The 16,712-nt window shown below is 39.6% G+C and overlaps 1 protein-coding gene and 1 long non-coding RNA gene across 2 annotated transcripts; one reads left to right on the forward strand and one right to left on the reverse strand.

Annotated features, from left to right (window-relative positions):
* Positions 1–2,135: 2,135 nt before the first annotated feature.
* Positions 2,136–5,827, reverse strand: LOC137091227 (uncharacterized). Its single transcript, XR_010908055.1, has 3 exons — positions 5,775–5,827; positions 5,251–5,332; positions 2,136–2,425 (listed from the first exon to the last, which is right to left on the reverse strand). It is a non-coding gene; the product is annotated as an uncharacterized lncRNA (long non-coding RNA).
* Positions 5,828–10,818: 4,991 nt separating this feature from the next.
* On the forward strand, positions 10,819–11,783 carry LOC137091150 (prostate stem cell antigen-like). The gene is made up of 4 exons (XM_067455327.1): positions 10,819–10,912; positions 10,998–11,117; positions 11,256–11,381; positions 11,633–11,783. Exons 1-4 carry the CDS (start codon positions 10,864–10,866, stop codon positions 11,698–11,700), a joined length of 363 nt encoding a protein of 120 aa, XP_067311428.1. The 5' UTR covers positions 10,819–10,863; the 3' UTR covers positions 11,701–11,783.
* The last annotated feature ends 4,929 nt before the right edge of the window (positions 11,784–16,712 follow it).

A 16,712-nucleotide genomic window follows, 5' to 3' on the forward strand; every position in this document is an offset into this window, starting at 1 on the left:
AAAAACAAAATATGGACCCAAATTACGAGTACTCTTAGGAGGTTGAGAAGTGCACTCCAGCAGTTTAAAGCTGTTTGGATGATAAATTACCATCACAATGCATTATTTTACAGCACGTTTTGAAACAATTAGAATTTAATTTCGTATCACGGCACATGTATTGGGGTGTACAATAGTGATGATGATGTGATGTGGAGTAAGATTCATTCACATTAATAATTACATGACAATTTGTAAGATTCTTCTTATTATTATTATGATTATTATTCTTAATGACGCTTGTTATTCAGAAGAAGAGTGTCGTTTTTATTGATTTTATTATTATTTAAAAGAAGAAGGTCATTTTTATTATTTTGTCAGTCTGAATTATTTTAGTCCCAGTCCGTGCGCAGCTGCCGGGCCAGGCGGGCCTGAAACGTCAGATAAAGCGCACAGGCTCGCGACTGGAGGAATACATATTCCTACAGATCAAACACTTTGGTAAAGTCACACAAATTAAACATTGACGTTCATGTTGCACAAAAATAAACACTGAATGTTGTTGTTGTGGTTTTTAACAGTGGGTCATATAGCATATCTTTGTGAGTACGTTTTGTGGTGTTAGGAATTGTTTTTCTGCGCATTTTCTCACTAACTCAAATGTGCGTACACCACCTCCTGAGCTGGCGTAGGATTTGAGCGTGCCGTACGCCAACGTCCATATTGATAAATCTCAAACCCAGCTGGCATTTTAACATTGAGCCACTGTTGAATCAACGTCAGGTGCCAGTGTTGGATAACCGTTGAATTTTGTTTAGATTTTGCAAATCTAATCAACGTTGAAATGGCAACGTCTTTCCAATGTCATGTTTCTCAACATAGGTGAATTTGCCAACATTGAAACAATATTGATTTTAGTTTAGATTTTGCAAATCTAATCAACGTTGAAATGGCAACGTCATTCCGACGTCATGTTTCTCAACATAGGTGAATTTGCCAACATTGATTTAAGTTTAGATTTTGCAAATCCAATCAACGTTGAAATTTCAACGTCACTATAAAGTCCTGCTTTTCAACATAGTTTTTGTTAAACTGTTTTCACTGAAGTATTGATGTGTTCAACAGCAACACCAAACACCTTGAAATGGATACATAAACACTAAGTTTGCAAACACGCACAGTCAGCTTGGAAGAAGCCAATTGGTCAAAGGAAGAGCAGGAAGAAGATTAATAAAGACATTTCACTGACGTAGGAAACATGCTTTATTACATAGCTGCAATTGTGCCAACCTTTCACATCAATTGTACACATGTCAAACTTTTACTTTACCCAAAAAATTCTGTCATTAAAGGGTTAGTTCACCCAAAAGGGAAATTGAGGTCATTAATGACTCACCCCAATGTCATTCCAGACCCGTAAGACCTCCATTCCTCTTCAGAACACAGTTTAAGATATTTTATATTTTAGTCCCAGAGCATTGTGGCGATCCGAATCAATGAATCATGGCTGTTTGAATCTTTATTTGAGGTTTGAAAACAAACACAGAAGAGAAAACAATGCTGAATAAAATCGTACTTTTTTTTATATTTGGACCAAAATGTATTTTCGACTCTTCAAGAGACTCTAATTAACCCACTGATGTCACATATGGACTACTCTGATGATGTTTTTATTACCTTTCTAGACATGGATAGTAAAGTGTGCATACTGCATTATGCTCTGGGACTAAAATATAAAATATCTTAAACTGTGTGTGAAGATGAACGGAGGTCTTACGGGTGTGGAGCGACATTAGGGGGAGGAGTTAATGACATCAATTTAATTTTTGGGTGAACTAACCCTTTAAATGACTCGCCTTGTCGCTCCACACCCGTAAGACCTTCGTTCATCTTCGGAACACAGTTTAAGGTATTTTATATTTAGTCCGAGAGCTTTCTGTCCCTTCATTAAAAATGTATGTACGGTATACTGTCACTTTTTATGTTGTTGTTATTTTTGGACCAAAATGTATTTTCATTGCTTTCATTGCAAAAATTCTATCCAACCCACTGATGTCACATATGGACTACTTTGATGATGTTATTATCTTTCTGGTCCTTCTGGACATGGACAGTATACCGTACATACATTTTCAATGGAGGGACAGAAAGCTCGGAGTAAATATAAAATATGTTAAACTGTGTTCTGAAGATGAATGGAGGTCTTACGGGTGTGGAACGACATTAGGGTGAGGAGTAAATGACAGAATTTTCATTTTTGGGTGAACTAGCTTTTTTAACCTTAAAAAAAAAACGCCCAAACATTGGGCAAAATTAAACACAGCTGGTTAAGTCTTCCTTTCTTGTTACTTCTTTCTGCTACCGCCACCAGTCCTCTCAGGTGCATATTTCAAGTCTTTGGCCATGTATTCGTCTACTTTCATTGGCTTTAAGCTCAAGACCGCATCTGATGAGAAAAACAAAAAAACAGATCAGTATTAGCAAACACTACTCTCTCAGGCCATCCTTAAAAATATTTTGGTTTGCAGTAACAGTAAAAAAAATTAAAAAAAGGGTCGGTAGGTAGGTCTATATTTTTTTTTTTCAAATTTTAATACAAAAAAAAAAGTACATTTTTGGTGATGGTGATTATATAGGTATGAATTTAAACAAATTGGCATATCGTGACATCACTGACTGGGTCTTCAAGCCGTGCCTTCGGGCGTGTAGGCTAATTGCAGGCTATATAGACCACAAACAAATTGAAATATTTGTCAAAAACATGTTTATTGCATAAATTTCTGGTGCATTCTTAAAGAAAAGTGTCCAACCACCAGCTAGCTGTCATTGACTCAAAGCTGTCAACCCTCCCTTTTTTTCCGGGTTTCTCACGTATTTTAGCTCTTTTCCCGCTGTCTTCCCGTTTTAGTATTTTCCCGTGATATGTTTCTTATTTTTACGCTCGATTGTGTAAAAAGGGGTCGTTTTACGCTCGATTGTGAACACGCAACTATCTGTGTCTGTCTCTGAAGTGGCTTCCACTTCTTGCCAGACCAACGCATCTGGTGATATAGACTAGTGCATTTGAATATTAAAAAGCAAAAAGTTGTTTTTATGAATTCAATTAATTAAGTCTATAACCAGCTATTTAATCAAGAGCAGTGAGGGAGTCCTTATCTTTTGTTTGACAGACAGCAGTAAAGGCTACTGCCCCTTTAAGACCTAATACAGAGATATGCATCGTCTTTCTCAACTGTATAAAGTTCTCTTAAGGGATATAGACTGTCTGATGGATACTCATCAAGATCGACATGTTGACATACTTTTTGTGTGAGTTTATCCGTTCAAACGCAAGACTTGAAAGAACTCAATATTTGCGCGCTGTGAGACGTGCGCGCGCTGCGCACAGAGACAGATCTTCTCAGAGAGTTCTCATTCGCGTCTTCTGGCGAATATACTGAGTGATGATGGCGAAAATGACTGGTCATACGGCAGCACTCGCATGCATTGAACACAGTTTACAAAGATAGACCGTTTTGCCCACGTTTTCTTTTATTATCGCTGTTGTAGTGCACGTGTATCCATCGACAGAACCATACATAAAGCATTATTTTTCAAGTTACAACAAGTGCCGCCGCTCCCACCACGCGCTGGGGTTGAGCAGAACACACGCTACCCATAGCAACGCGTTATGACAACGACATTTCAGACTGACAGAGACAAGATAAACGGCTTTTCCACCATTTGTTACTGTTTTGTACACGTTGTTATATTAATTATAATTCAAAATCTGTTTTATTCGCCACAATATAGTAATGATAAATGTTGAGGGGGCACTTTTGATTCATTTTCAAAAAGGACAGGGGCTCAAAGCCCTCCCCTCTGCAGTGCACTTGCCTGGTGTGTGTAACGTGTCCATGGTCCTCCTGACTCCTGTCACACAATGCGGCGAAATCTCCGACAGGGCTTTAAAACGTTATAGTGAATGAGAGTATGAGCCGAGCCGAAACCATGGCCGAAACGAACGCACGTGCAGGCCATAGTGTGACATCCGTTAACCATAGTGTAAACATAGATGACGTCACGGGTTTTTCTATAAACGAAAGAACGTAGCCTTCGTTTGTATGGCCCAGGAAATTTATATATTTATAATACTTACTAAAATATAATTCATATTATTTTATTACTGTTGTATTAGTTGTTTGAAAAGTAAAAAAAGAAATTGGTCGGTCTTAAAGCCAATTTACAACCGGCAAGTCGGTCGGACTAAAAGGGAGAAAAAAATAAAAAATTGAGTCGGCCCTAAATTGACAGGGTCGGTCGGGTTACGGCAAACAAGAATATTTTTAAGGATGGCCTCAAATTAAAATATTTAGCAAATATCAACTTTTGTGGCATTGCCAATGATCAAAGTATATCAATTAGTATTGATCAACATGCAAGGTCATTGATAATCATGTGCTTGAGCGAGCAACAAAAGGCAGTTGGTAGTAACCCTTGCTGCAGGTAGAGAAATTAGTCTAGAGCCCAGAATGGAGTATTTTATATATATATATATATATATATATATATATATATATATATATATATATATATATATATATATATATATATATATAAAAGTTTGGACACATTACTATGTGTAATGTTTTTGAAAGAAGTTTCTTCTGCTCATCAAGCCTGCATTTATTTGATCAAAAATACAGTAAAAAAAAAAAAAAGTAATATTGTGATCTTATTACAATTTAAATATTTGGTTTTCAATTTATTATATGTTAAATTACAATTTATTTCTGTGAAAAGCTGAATTTTCAGTATCATTCCTTCAGCGTCACATGATCCTTCAGCAATCATTCTAATATTCTGATTTATTATGAGTGTTGGAAACAGTTCTGCTGCTTAATATATTTGATGAATAAAAGGTTTAAAAGAACTGCATTTATTCAAAATAAAAACATTTTCAAATAATATAAATCTCCTTTACTATCAATTTAACACAGTGTTTCTCAAACTTTTTCAGCCCAAGGACCACTTTATCTTCCAATTTTTTTCTGAGGACCACCTACAAAATCCCACTCTAACACGCCCCCCCAAAACCAACAAAATAGGAAGGATAAGCTAAATTTAAGTTTAATATGCAACTGTTTCAAGTCAAAAACGAATCATTCAAACATCAATGCAATGATTTGATCAGAAATTATTGTATACATTTTATATATAAAAAGTCTTCCACATAAACCTGTATTTAAATTTTACAAAAATGTAACAAAAAAAAAGTTAAGGGTTAGTTACTTTCAGATTCAAATAGATGGTTGGGTTAGGTATGGGGACAACTTAACGTTAAAGGAGACTTTCAGGTCGTTTTTCCAAATCTCTGGAAAAAAGAAGAAAGAAGAATGTGACGTGCTAAAGATGTATAGATATTCTTATGCCTCTCCCTGATTGGGTAACGGTAGTACAAGACATTCAAACTGATCTAATATGTATAACGTTAGCTTCATGGAGCGTACACACATACACGCCGGTGGAACGACGGACTAACGGCAGTTCGCGGTTAAACTAGTCTGCCCGTAACGTTACACTTAACGGCGGTTCGCGGTTAAACTAGTCTGCCCATACGTCTACACACACACAGATAAGAACGGCGTTTGACGGTTAGCTAGCACTAACTCCGGTTCGCGGTTAAACTACGTTAGTCTGCCCATATAAACACATTATTAATTAACACAATACGTATATGGACCAGAGTCAGGCACACTCAACATTTATTTAGGAATTTTCTAGTTATAAAATGTGACTTCAAAAACTTTGCTTACCGTCTGAGCTGTTATGCCCAAATTCAGTCGAATCGGTCCAGGTCAGAACCTGCGAGGATGACGACACAGACCCACTTCGCGCACGCGCAAGCAGGTGTTGTGTGGAACCGTCAGAGCCTATTGGCCTTTGTGTGATGGACAGTCGCCGTCCTCCAATCAAGCCATACATCTTGTATTCGTGTGTGTGTGTGTGTGTGTGTGTGTGTGTGTGTGTGTGTGTGTGTGTGTGTGTGTGTGTGTGTGTCCGTCCATGTGTGTGTCTATATGTATATATGTGTGTATATATATATATATATATATATATATATATATATATATATATATATATATATATGTGTGTGTGTGTGTGTGTGTGTATGTTTGTGTGTTATTTTTTTAATTTTAAGCGGTCTGTTAATTTTTTTCCAGAGCTGTGTAGGATATATATACATATATATATATATATATATATATATATATATATATATATATATATATATATATATATATATATATATATATATATATATATATATATATATATATATATATATAGCTCTGGAAGAAAAATTAAGAGACCACTTAATATAAAAATTACCTTAATATATACAACTTAATATATAAAAATTAAAATGCACCAGAATGCAGGAAATCACATCTACAAAATGTAAAATTGTATGGGGGAAATGTATATCCCCAGACCCCCACACAAACAGCTCCACATATAATATTTTCACCAGCCGCCACTGCATATATTGTTCTTGTATGGAATGACTAACCAAAATGATCAATCGGACTTGCTGTCAAAGTAAGCCATAAGATGTAGAAAGTGCTCAACAAACGTTTAATTCAGAGTTGATATTTCAACGTTGTATCATTATTCATGTATCAACTCTTTTTCAACAGTTAATTGATCAGCATTGTTTGGACGTTGTTCCAATGTTATTTTTCTACTGATATATTTCAACAAAAATTTTAAAAGTCATGGTTGTAAAAATAATGTTGATTTGACGTACAACTCAAAACTTGTTGATATTTCTATGTTGAATTCTTAGTGAGTTAACAACACCAATTCAACTATTTGGTGTTCAACGTTGTTTTGAAGTTGAAACAATGTTTTTTCATAAACTGACATTATTTCAACTACATTTAAACGTTTAATGTCAGTCGAATGCCAGCTGGGAAGTCACCGTGGGTTTGGGTGTACGCAAGGTGTACGCTGGAAATTTGGTGTACGCACTTTTGATAAATGAGGGCCATTGTGAACCTGCTCCATCTCTTCCATCTCAGATAGGGGTAACCGAATTTACAATCAGGCAGATAGGGATCTCATTTTTCCCCATTTTATCTTTATATATATATATATATATATATATATATATATATATATATATATATATTTTTTTTTTTTTTTTTTTTTTTTTTTTATTGTCTTTACAACTGTTTCTATTTTTATTTTTACACATGGTATTCTTTTCCCTTATGCATAGGTTATCACTATTTTAATTCATTTCTATGTAATGCACTTTGAATTGCGATTGTGTATGAAATGTGCTATATAAATAAACTTGCCTTGCCTTGCCATCAACCCTGATGGTTGAATGTTTAGTTGACTCAGTGCTGTTCATCATTACACACAGTAAATATAATAAACCACTAAGTAAAGACAGGTGTAATATAGATCATAATACGCCGAGTGCCCAACCGACTCACAAGTGCTACTTATCAGCACAATGGTAACCACACAATTCAGTAACAGAGACTCCTGTAAATGTCCAACATAACGGGGTACCACACATGTCCTGTGAAGTTTAGCTTTAATCCTACTCCACCCATTAATTAAGGTCTTCAGGATTACTGACCATACTAACGCCAGGCACGTGTGCTGGAGCAGGTTGCACAACTGGGAAGACCTTTGGGTTAGATAAAATGATCTAAACTGCCGGACACTGGAGCCCTATCAGTGTTTTACTGCATGGATCAGGCAAAGGTCTTGAAAGTGCAATATATGCGAAATGTGGTCCTTTACCATCAGTTAAAGATGATTCATTTTCAGTTAGGCCTATATGGTTTAAAAGTTTATTTACTTATATCCAATAAAGGGCTATCTGTTTTTTTATTGCATCAGTCAAAGGTCTTGAAACTAGAGAGGTGTGAAATGCCATCTTTTTGAATGAATATTAGATTATTTTTATTTAGGCCTTTATATGGTTTGGAACATGGCTCTCTTCACTTAAATCCTACTGTGAGAGGCGCTACAGTTTTTTTTTTAAATATAACTTTTTAAAATATTTTATAGTAGAACTCTGATTGTATTCATCTGAATGAATAATGTGAGTAAACCATGAGATAATTTTAATATTTTGGGTAAACTAACCCTTTAAGGAGTTTCTGGATTCCAGCTGGCAAAACTATTAAGCTACTGTGGCAAGCAGTGGGGCAAGGGACCGTGAGAGCGTGCCGGTGACGAGTGCTAATGAGTTCCAGCTGCGCGCCACACCGGTCTCGTCTCGCGGCCGAGTGACGGGAGCATAAAAGGCAGCGGAAGATGAGAGAGGACCAGGCCTGGACTCTATGTTATGTTTTGTTTAAGTTTTCCGTGAGGGGCTGCCAGCGTTACTTTCGTTTTGTTTATTTATTTAATTAAAATTTGTTGAATGTTTGTTGAATTTCCGGTTCTCACCTCCTTCCTTCCCATCTAAGAACCTTGTTACAGCTACTAAGTATGGAAGCTTGTTTCCGCCACAGAATAAGAAATTTAAAATAGAAAATAGCGACTTGGTATTGCAAGTTATAAAGGCAAAATTGCTGGGTCTGAATTGGGTCTGAACAGGGTCTGAATTGGGTCTGAACAGGGTCTGAATTGTGAGATAAAAAGTCACAATTACCTTTTTTTTACCTACTTTGAGTGATTAAAAATGAGCCAATGGACATTGGCATGCAGTGCATTTATTCCACGGACCGCCTTGCAGTGCGGGTATGAATACAGAAGTGGAATACCGCATCATTGCTTTTCAACTGAGGAGCCGAGATCATAACTCAGCCTTTAGCTGAAGCACAGCACCTGGTGACAGGATGTACGTCTCTGTTCCCTCCTTCAGGGAACGAGGGTTACATACGTTACATACGTAACTAGACATTCCCTTTCAGTCTGTCACGTTAGACCTATGTCAGAACTGACCGACGAATCGGGATCCTTACCAACACGCCAGGGATGCTGGCTCTTCCAGTGCCCTGCCTGAGCTTGCTGGACCACTCCTATATTGGATTGGGAGTTAGGACTCCTGGCAGGGAAGTTCAGTCACTGCTGCTCCTGCATGACCCACTCAGAATGAATATTGGATAATTCTGGCCAAGCAGCCCATCTCAGGGAGTGGGTACGCTGTGGAGCCACATCCCTCAATGGAAGGAGAGGTGGCAAATGCACATAATGACATCTTCCATTCCACCATCGACCTCTCTGACTCGGTCCACATCTGGTTTTCTTCTTATCTCATTGGGAGAACTGAATATGTTGCGTTGGGAGAAGCTACATCCCTGTCACACAATGTCACCTGCGGTGTCCCTCAAGGCTCAGTGCTCGGCCCCTCCCTTTTCCTCCTCTACATGCTCCCCCTTGGCTGTGTCATAAGCCGGCATGGGATTTATTTTCACTGCTATGCTGATGACACTCAACTTTACCTTAGGACAAGTTCATCTCCCTCCGCTGACATCACACCATCCACTTTGATCATTTGCCTAGATGAGATAAAGGCTTGGATGAAACATAACTTTTGCAAAACTTGCAGCTAAACAGCTCCAAGACTGAAGCTATCCTAGTCGGCACTCCACTTCAGGTCCGGAAATCTGTTATCACAGCATTGCTTTCTCTCATCAGGTCATTCCACTTTCCACTTCAGTCACCAATTTAGGGGTCAGAATGGAATCGCAGCGTACTTTTGTAGCTCACCTCAAACACCTGTGTAAGACCTCCTTCTTCCACCTCAGTAACATTGCCAAACTTCATCCCATACTAACATTGGCAGATGCGGAGAAGGTTGTCCACGCCTTTGTCTCCTCCAGGCTGGACTACTGCAATGCGCTCCTTATCGGCATCCCTAGCAAAAATCTCAAAAATCCCTTGCACCTGGCAACCTGCTACCAAAAAATGGCAAGCAATCCATCTGAGCTATCAGCAGGTATGAGAGACAGTGGGCATGGTAGCCATACGTGACTGCACATAATGCGCTGAACACTCAAGCCCCTATGAAATGGGGCATGATGAACAAACACACCGACATGGCCATGTTCTCATGAGAGAACATGAACCACCCCCAAACAAAATCTCAGCTCGATAGAGGAGTGGGGGCCTGAGAAGATGTACCCGGCGGGGAAGCCCTACTGTAATCCTCAGGTCACGAATGCTTATTAGCCAAAGTAGCCCTTTTCTGGTGGACCAGAAAGGAAACTACATCAGGGAATAAGCAAAGGAACTCAACCCCGCTTACGGTTTCATAGACCGTGCATCAGAGGGCCGAGTGACGCACTGGGTTGCCGTGACAACCCCCGCTGTCAGCCGGCACTCGACGGCACAGCTGAACGCTCAAGCCCCTTACGAGAAAGGTGAGATGAACAACGCGCCAATGTGATCACGCTCTCCTTAGAGAACAGGACAATCTCACATGTTTATATTCGTACAATTCTGAGACAGTAATATTTTAAGATAAATTATTACTTTTAAATAACATTAAGTAGTAATCTATAATGTATTACAAATGTTTGGAAGTAACTTGCACAACACTGATTAGGACTGACATTTTATTAGATTGATTATTGAAAAGTTATTGACATGCTACAATGCATTCTGGGAGCCACTGATGAGTTTTGTATGATGTACCCAGAATGCAATGCAGCATGTCACCGTTAGTGAGAACCGTCTGGAGATACACTGGGAGAGAGACAGATTCTTAGTTTTCACAAATGAGCCCCACCCTGCTGAACTTTCAACTTTCCCTTTAGCAGTAAGTGCCATAAAGCCTTCACAGAGTCGTCATTAAACCCTCCCTTTCCTGAATAGACATAATAGAACTGAAGCATTATTTCTCTACAGTCATTCAGTTCCTGAAACAAGATGGATCTGCGAGTCTCTGTCATTCTTCTTTTCATTTTCCTCACTGGAGGTACAAAAAAAAGCAAATATTGAAATGTATTATTTGCAGGTCATACTGTAGAGAAGCTGACTCGATGTCTGTCTCTGTCTGTAAGGATATTCTCTCAAGTGTTACTCGTGCAGACCTGATGAGACGGGTTTCTGTGAAGACAAAGTGGAGACATGTCCAGATGAATATACTTCATGTGCAAGCAGTACGGTGGAACAATCCTATGGTACGTCCAGTGAAATCTGCTGTATATTGATCATACTGCTAGAGAAAGTATACTTGCTAAAGGCTAATCTCCGAATGGTTTTATTATCTTTATTATCTTATGATATGGACATTTATTTTTATTTTTATTTTTTTACAGGGGCTTCTTATCTGACCTATACAACCAAAAGGTGCACATCTAATTGTGGGACATTGACTAAACAGCTCACAATTGATCAGAAAACTACTAACTACTGCTGTAACACTGACCTTTGCAACGCAGCAGGTACTGGCCTTCGTTTGATCATGCGTTAGCCGTTTGATTTCATCCACAGTAACTTTAAATAAGTTCATTATACAAACAATAATAATTCAATATGAATGAGTGATTGTTCATAAGCAGCAAAAATATTAAAATTAATATTGAATTAGTCAAAAGAAATTGATAATTAATGGATATGCAGTTTTCATAACTTTTATTATTATAAGTAGTAGTGTAGTAACTAATACTAATAATTTCTTCACTGTCTTGAATAGATGGAGTGTATAAGGGAAGCTTCCTCCTGCTCTTGTCTCCTCTGCTCTTCTACTTCCTGTTTCATTGAGTCCAGCTGAGTTTCAGATCATACAGCAACTACAATCAAAAATTCAATAAAGTTTTTTTTTTGCTTTGCTTTCCTTTGGTTTAAGGAACTTTGTAACATTAAACAAATGACTGCATCAAAACTAACAAGCTTATGGATATTATAAAGTTTTTATTTAATATAATAAAGAATTAAAGACCAAACATTGCAGTTTTAAAAAGTGTGATAAATGTCTAATAAAATATTTGCATATGTGTAATAAACATCTCTCTCAGTGAGTGACTGGAAATGTGCTGGAAACTTTTGGTTATAGTAGTCATGGGTGGAATTGTTTAAGAGCACAAAGACAAATGGTGAGTCAAGACAATCAAATGTATTCAGAAATACCCACCTTAAGATTAATACATTAATACATTGGTTTAAGTGCTATTTTGTAAAGCAAAAAAAACCTCACCATTATTGAAGTGGTATAGTGTTATGCGTTTGATGCATGTCATTTCATTGTATTGACTACGAAAGAGGGCCACCTTGGTTCTGTAGCGGTGGGGGATTGCCAACAGGTGAAGAAGAGCTGTTGTTGTTTTATGTGCATGTGGGTGAGCAGCACAAGCTACCAGAGTCTAAATAAATATATTCTAAGTTAAACAAATCTGCCTGTGCAGTTTTTCAAGTAAACTACACCAGAATGAATACTACAAGGGAGATCCGTGTTCCCTATGGTTGAGCACTTTGAACATTCATATTATTGTAATTCTCATTGTAATGATGCAGCAACAACAGATCACCGTTATTTGGTTTCAAAGGAAGAGAAGTAATAAGTCTGTTCCTTTTAAAAGTTGATCTTGCTTCTGACTGAATAATTAACTACAGTTAACGATTTTGTCAGAAATTATGTCACCTTTTAAAATCAACCTATGTAATACTTCTGTCACGGAGTGACCTAAAATGGCGGAACCTAAAATGGCGGAAATTGTCCGCCCGGACCATTGTCCATGGAACACGCGGCTAGTTCCGGTAACTCCGGGCAAATAAAAGGGAGTGTTATTGGGAACAGGTGTGCGCATGGACGTGGCGATCGATGGTTGGACAATTTCCAGCAAAGGAGGCATATAAAGAAGGCAACGGGAGAACAGGAAAAGGGTGGAGTTGATTCCGGCAAACGCTGCAGGGTGAGTGAAGTTGATTTGGGCGATCGCGGTGGGTGAGACGGAGCGATCGGTGAATCAGAGGGACGTCTGGAGGCGGATGATACAGGCTGGGCGAAGTGAGAACAAAGTACTGGGCTGAAGAAAACATGAGCTAAGTGTTTGAAGCATTCGTTGTTGAAACAACTGTGTTGATATGTATTGTTACTGCCTTGGAGAGATTGTTTACATTAAGAAGTCATTGGGAACGTATTAAAAAGAGGAAGGAGCGTGCTGAAAGATCGTGGTCTTGACGTTTTCATATGGTCATCCTCTGCACTGACCCTTCCTACTATCCAGGACTTATTTCCCGGCCCAACGTGGTGATCCTGACCCTAATTCACTGTGAGTGTGTGTGGAGTACAGTGGGTGAGTCTTTCTTTTGATGTGTGTCCACCTGAAGAATTATAGTGTTGTGCTGTGCAAACGTTGTCAGCGATCCCTCCTTAGGTCGAAGAGAAAGCCTTGCATCAGAGGAAGCACTAAAGCCGACATCTGTCTGACTACGGAGCTGTGAGTTGTATCTACCCAAGTGTACCGCCTGTATACTCACCTGTATGCCCAAAGCTAAGAGCCCAGTGTACCGCCTGTATACTCACCTGTATGCCCAAAGCTAAGAGCCCAGTGTACCGCCTGTATACTCACCTGTATGCCCAAAGCTAAGAGCCCAGTGTACCGCCCGTATAGTCACTTGTACGTCCAAAGCTAAGAGCCCAGTGTACTGTCCTGTATACTCACCTGCACGTCCAAAGCTAAGAGCCCAGTGTACGGTCCTGTATACTCACTTGTACGTCTCAAGCTAAGAGCCCAGTGTACTGTCCTGTATACTCACCTGCACGTCCAAAGCTAAGAGCCTAGTGTATGGTCCTGTATACTCACCTGTACGCCCAAAGCTAAGAGCCCAGTGTACCGCCCGTATACTCACCTGTACGTCCAAAGCTAAGAGCCCAGTGTACTGTCCTGTATACTCACCTGCACGTCCAAAGCTAAGAGCCCAGTGTATGGTCCTGTATACTCACCTGTACGCCCAAAGCTAAGAGCCCAGTGTACCGCCTGTATACTCACCTGTATGCCCAAAGCTAAGAGCCCAGTGTACCGCCCGTATACTCACCTGTACGTCCAAAGCTAAGAGCCCAGTGTACTGTCCTGTATACTCACCTGCACGTCCAAAGCTAAGAGCCCAGTGTATGGTCCTGTATACTCACCTGTACGCCCAAAGCTAAGAGCCCAGTGTACCGCCTGTATACTCACCTGTATGCCCAAAGCTAAGAGCCCAGTGTACCGCCCGTATACTCACCTGTACGTCCAAAGCTAAGAGCCCAGTGTACTGTCCTGTATACTCACCTGTACGTCTCAAGCTAAGAGCCCAGTGTACTGTCCTGTATACCCACCTGCACGTCCAAAGCTAAGAGCCCAGTGTACGGTCCTGTATACTCATCTGTACGTCTCAAGCTAAGAGCCCAGTGTACTGTCCTGTATACTCACCTGCACGTCCAAAGCTAAGAGCCCAGTGTATGGTCCTGTAGACTCACCTGTACGCCCAAAGCTAAGAGCCCAGTGTACCGCCTGTATACTCACCTGTATGCCCAAAGCTAAGAGCCCAGTGTACCGCCTGTATACTCACCTGTACGTCCAAAGCTAAGAGCCCAGTGTACCGCCTGTATACTCACCTGTATGCCCAAAGCTAAGAGCCCAGTGTACCGCCTGTATACTCACCTGTATGCCCAAAGCTAAGAGCCCAGTGTACCGCCTGTATACTCACCTGTATGCCCAAAGCTGAGAGCCCAGTGTACCGCCTGCATAGTCACCTGCAAAACTCGGCTTGTACGAAGAAGAGAGAGAAGAGACCGGGAAGATCTGTCGAAAATCAGGAGTGACTCAGATCCCAAGGCCCCAGTCCTGGAGGACTGGCGTCCTCCTTTTTAGTATCCCTCCTTCCCCTTTCCCATAAATCTCTTCTAAATTAATAAATATTGGTTTTAACTTACCCGTCCTCGTCCGTCTGGTCATTGGGGTGTTTCTGGGACCTCCTCGGGGTGGAAACTAGGGGAGGAGCGGGACTCGCGCTAAGTGGCGGTCCGCTCCGGCCTGTGACACTTCCCTTTATGTCATAACGATTTACAATTTTATTGCTAACACTTACATTATACACAGCAAAATCCAACAGTTGTTCTTACTAAGACTTTTTGGTAACACTTTACTTGAAGGGGTGTGCATAAGACTAACATGACACCTTCATAACCATGACATGACACGTGTCATGAATATGAAGGAGTATTTATGAATGTTTATGATAACTGTCATTAAGTGTCGCTCAGTTGTCATTTTTAATGCAAAGATGACATTATGTGAGATGTCTTTGATATGACAACTTGACATAAACCAATTCATCATAACCTGTCAGTGTCTTTGTCATGACAACTTAACATTACCGAGACAACATAACCTGTCATAAACATAAGAAACTTCTTAGCTTATAGGGTTAACATTAAACTGTCGTGTGGTTGGTTTTGATGTTGACTGAGGCCATTATAATTTCATGATTTTTTATGAATTTAATTTTTATTAAAATGTCATTAAGTGTTAATACTCTGTTGAATTATTATTTTATAACATTGTTATAATTAATATTTTTTAGTTCATGATGTTGTTGTTTTTTTTTTTTTTTTTTTTTAAGTTTCCTCCACCAGCTCCTACAGAAGGTCAGATAATAGACCATTTTAAATGTCTTAAAAATATGAATAGGCGTTCGAGAAATAGTTCGAATTTTACTCTATTCTCTCACAGAACACCACTGACTCTTAAGCCCCTTTCACACTGCACGTCGGACCCGCAATATTCCCGGAACATTGCCGGGTCGCCTTCTGTGTGAAAGCAACCACGTCCCGGCATTGATTACCGAATTCGACCCGGGTCGGGGACCTAGTAATATTACGGGATTCGACCCGGGACGAGCGCTGTGTGAACAAAAGCCGAAACTAATGCCGCAACGTGTACGTAGTTATCGTGCGACTCCTAGAGCTTGTTTTTTTCAATAATACAACCCTGCAGTGCCAGAAGAGCTAGTCGGTGTTTTAAACGCAGAGAGTGTTCGTATACAAAATAAACTAAAATTAAACAAGCAGAAACGTGCGCAAACTGGACACAAGTCGAGACCACGGAGCTCCTTACTATCCGCGCTGAAGCTGAGATCGCTCGCCATTATACGTCACATAAGGATGTCACGTGTCAACTCGTTCCGGGACCGTTACGGGTTGTGTGAGAAAGAGCACATATTACGGTATTTCGCTGGCAGTGAGAATGGACCAAATCTAGCGGCCCGGGAACAAATGCCGGGTCGCATTATCCGTGTATTTGCCGGAATCGCAGTGTGAAAGGGGCTTTACAAACACAAGGCATGAATTTATACACTGGTGACCAGCACCAATAAAGGCAAAAAGGGGAAAACACATACAACAATAATTGCCATTACACAAAATAAACATATACAATATCATTACAAACATAAACAAACACCGAAACATAACACTTTGTCAAATGACAGTTTATAAATTATATTCCGATGTATAAAAATAAGAGGAAAAGTCCTTGGAGCCCACTAGGGCTGTGTTGAAAAAATCGATTCACCAATTCTGAATCGATTTTCATATTAATTTCTAAAGATCGATCCGTAACTCAGAGGATCGATTTAATAATAGGCCTAGATTGAATTTTAATTTGCCACGTCATTGGATTCATGCATGCGCGCGAGGTGAAAGGACATTAACACAACGAACATGGCAGCTTTGAAAACTCCAGAAACGCCGCGGACAGAGAATACTGGCTGGCATTTTCAATGAGAGCGCCGGG

Source organism: Pseudorasbora parva, chromosome 2, assembly GCF_024679245.1.
Source record: "Pseudorasbora parva isolate DD20220531a chromosome 2, ASM2467924v1, whole genome shotgun sequence".
NCBI classification, from domain to species: Eukaryota; Metazoa; Chordata; class Actinopteri; order Cypriniformes; family Gobionidae; genus Pseudorasbora; species Pseudorasbora parva.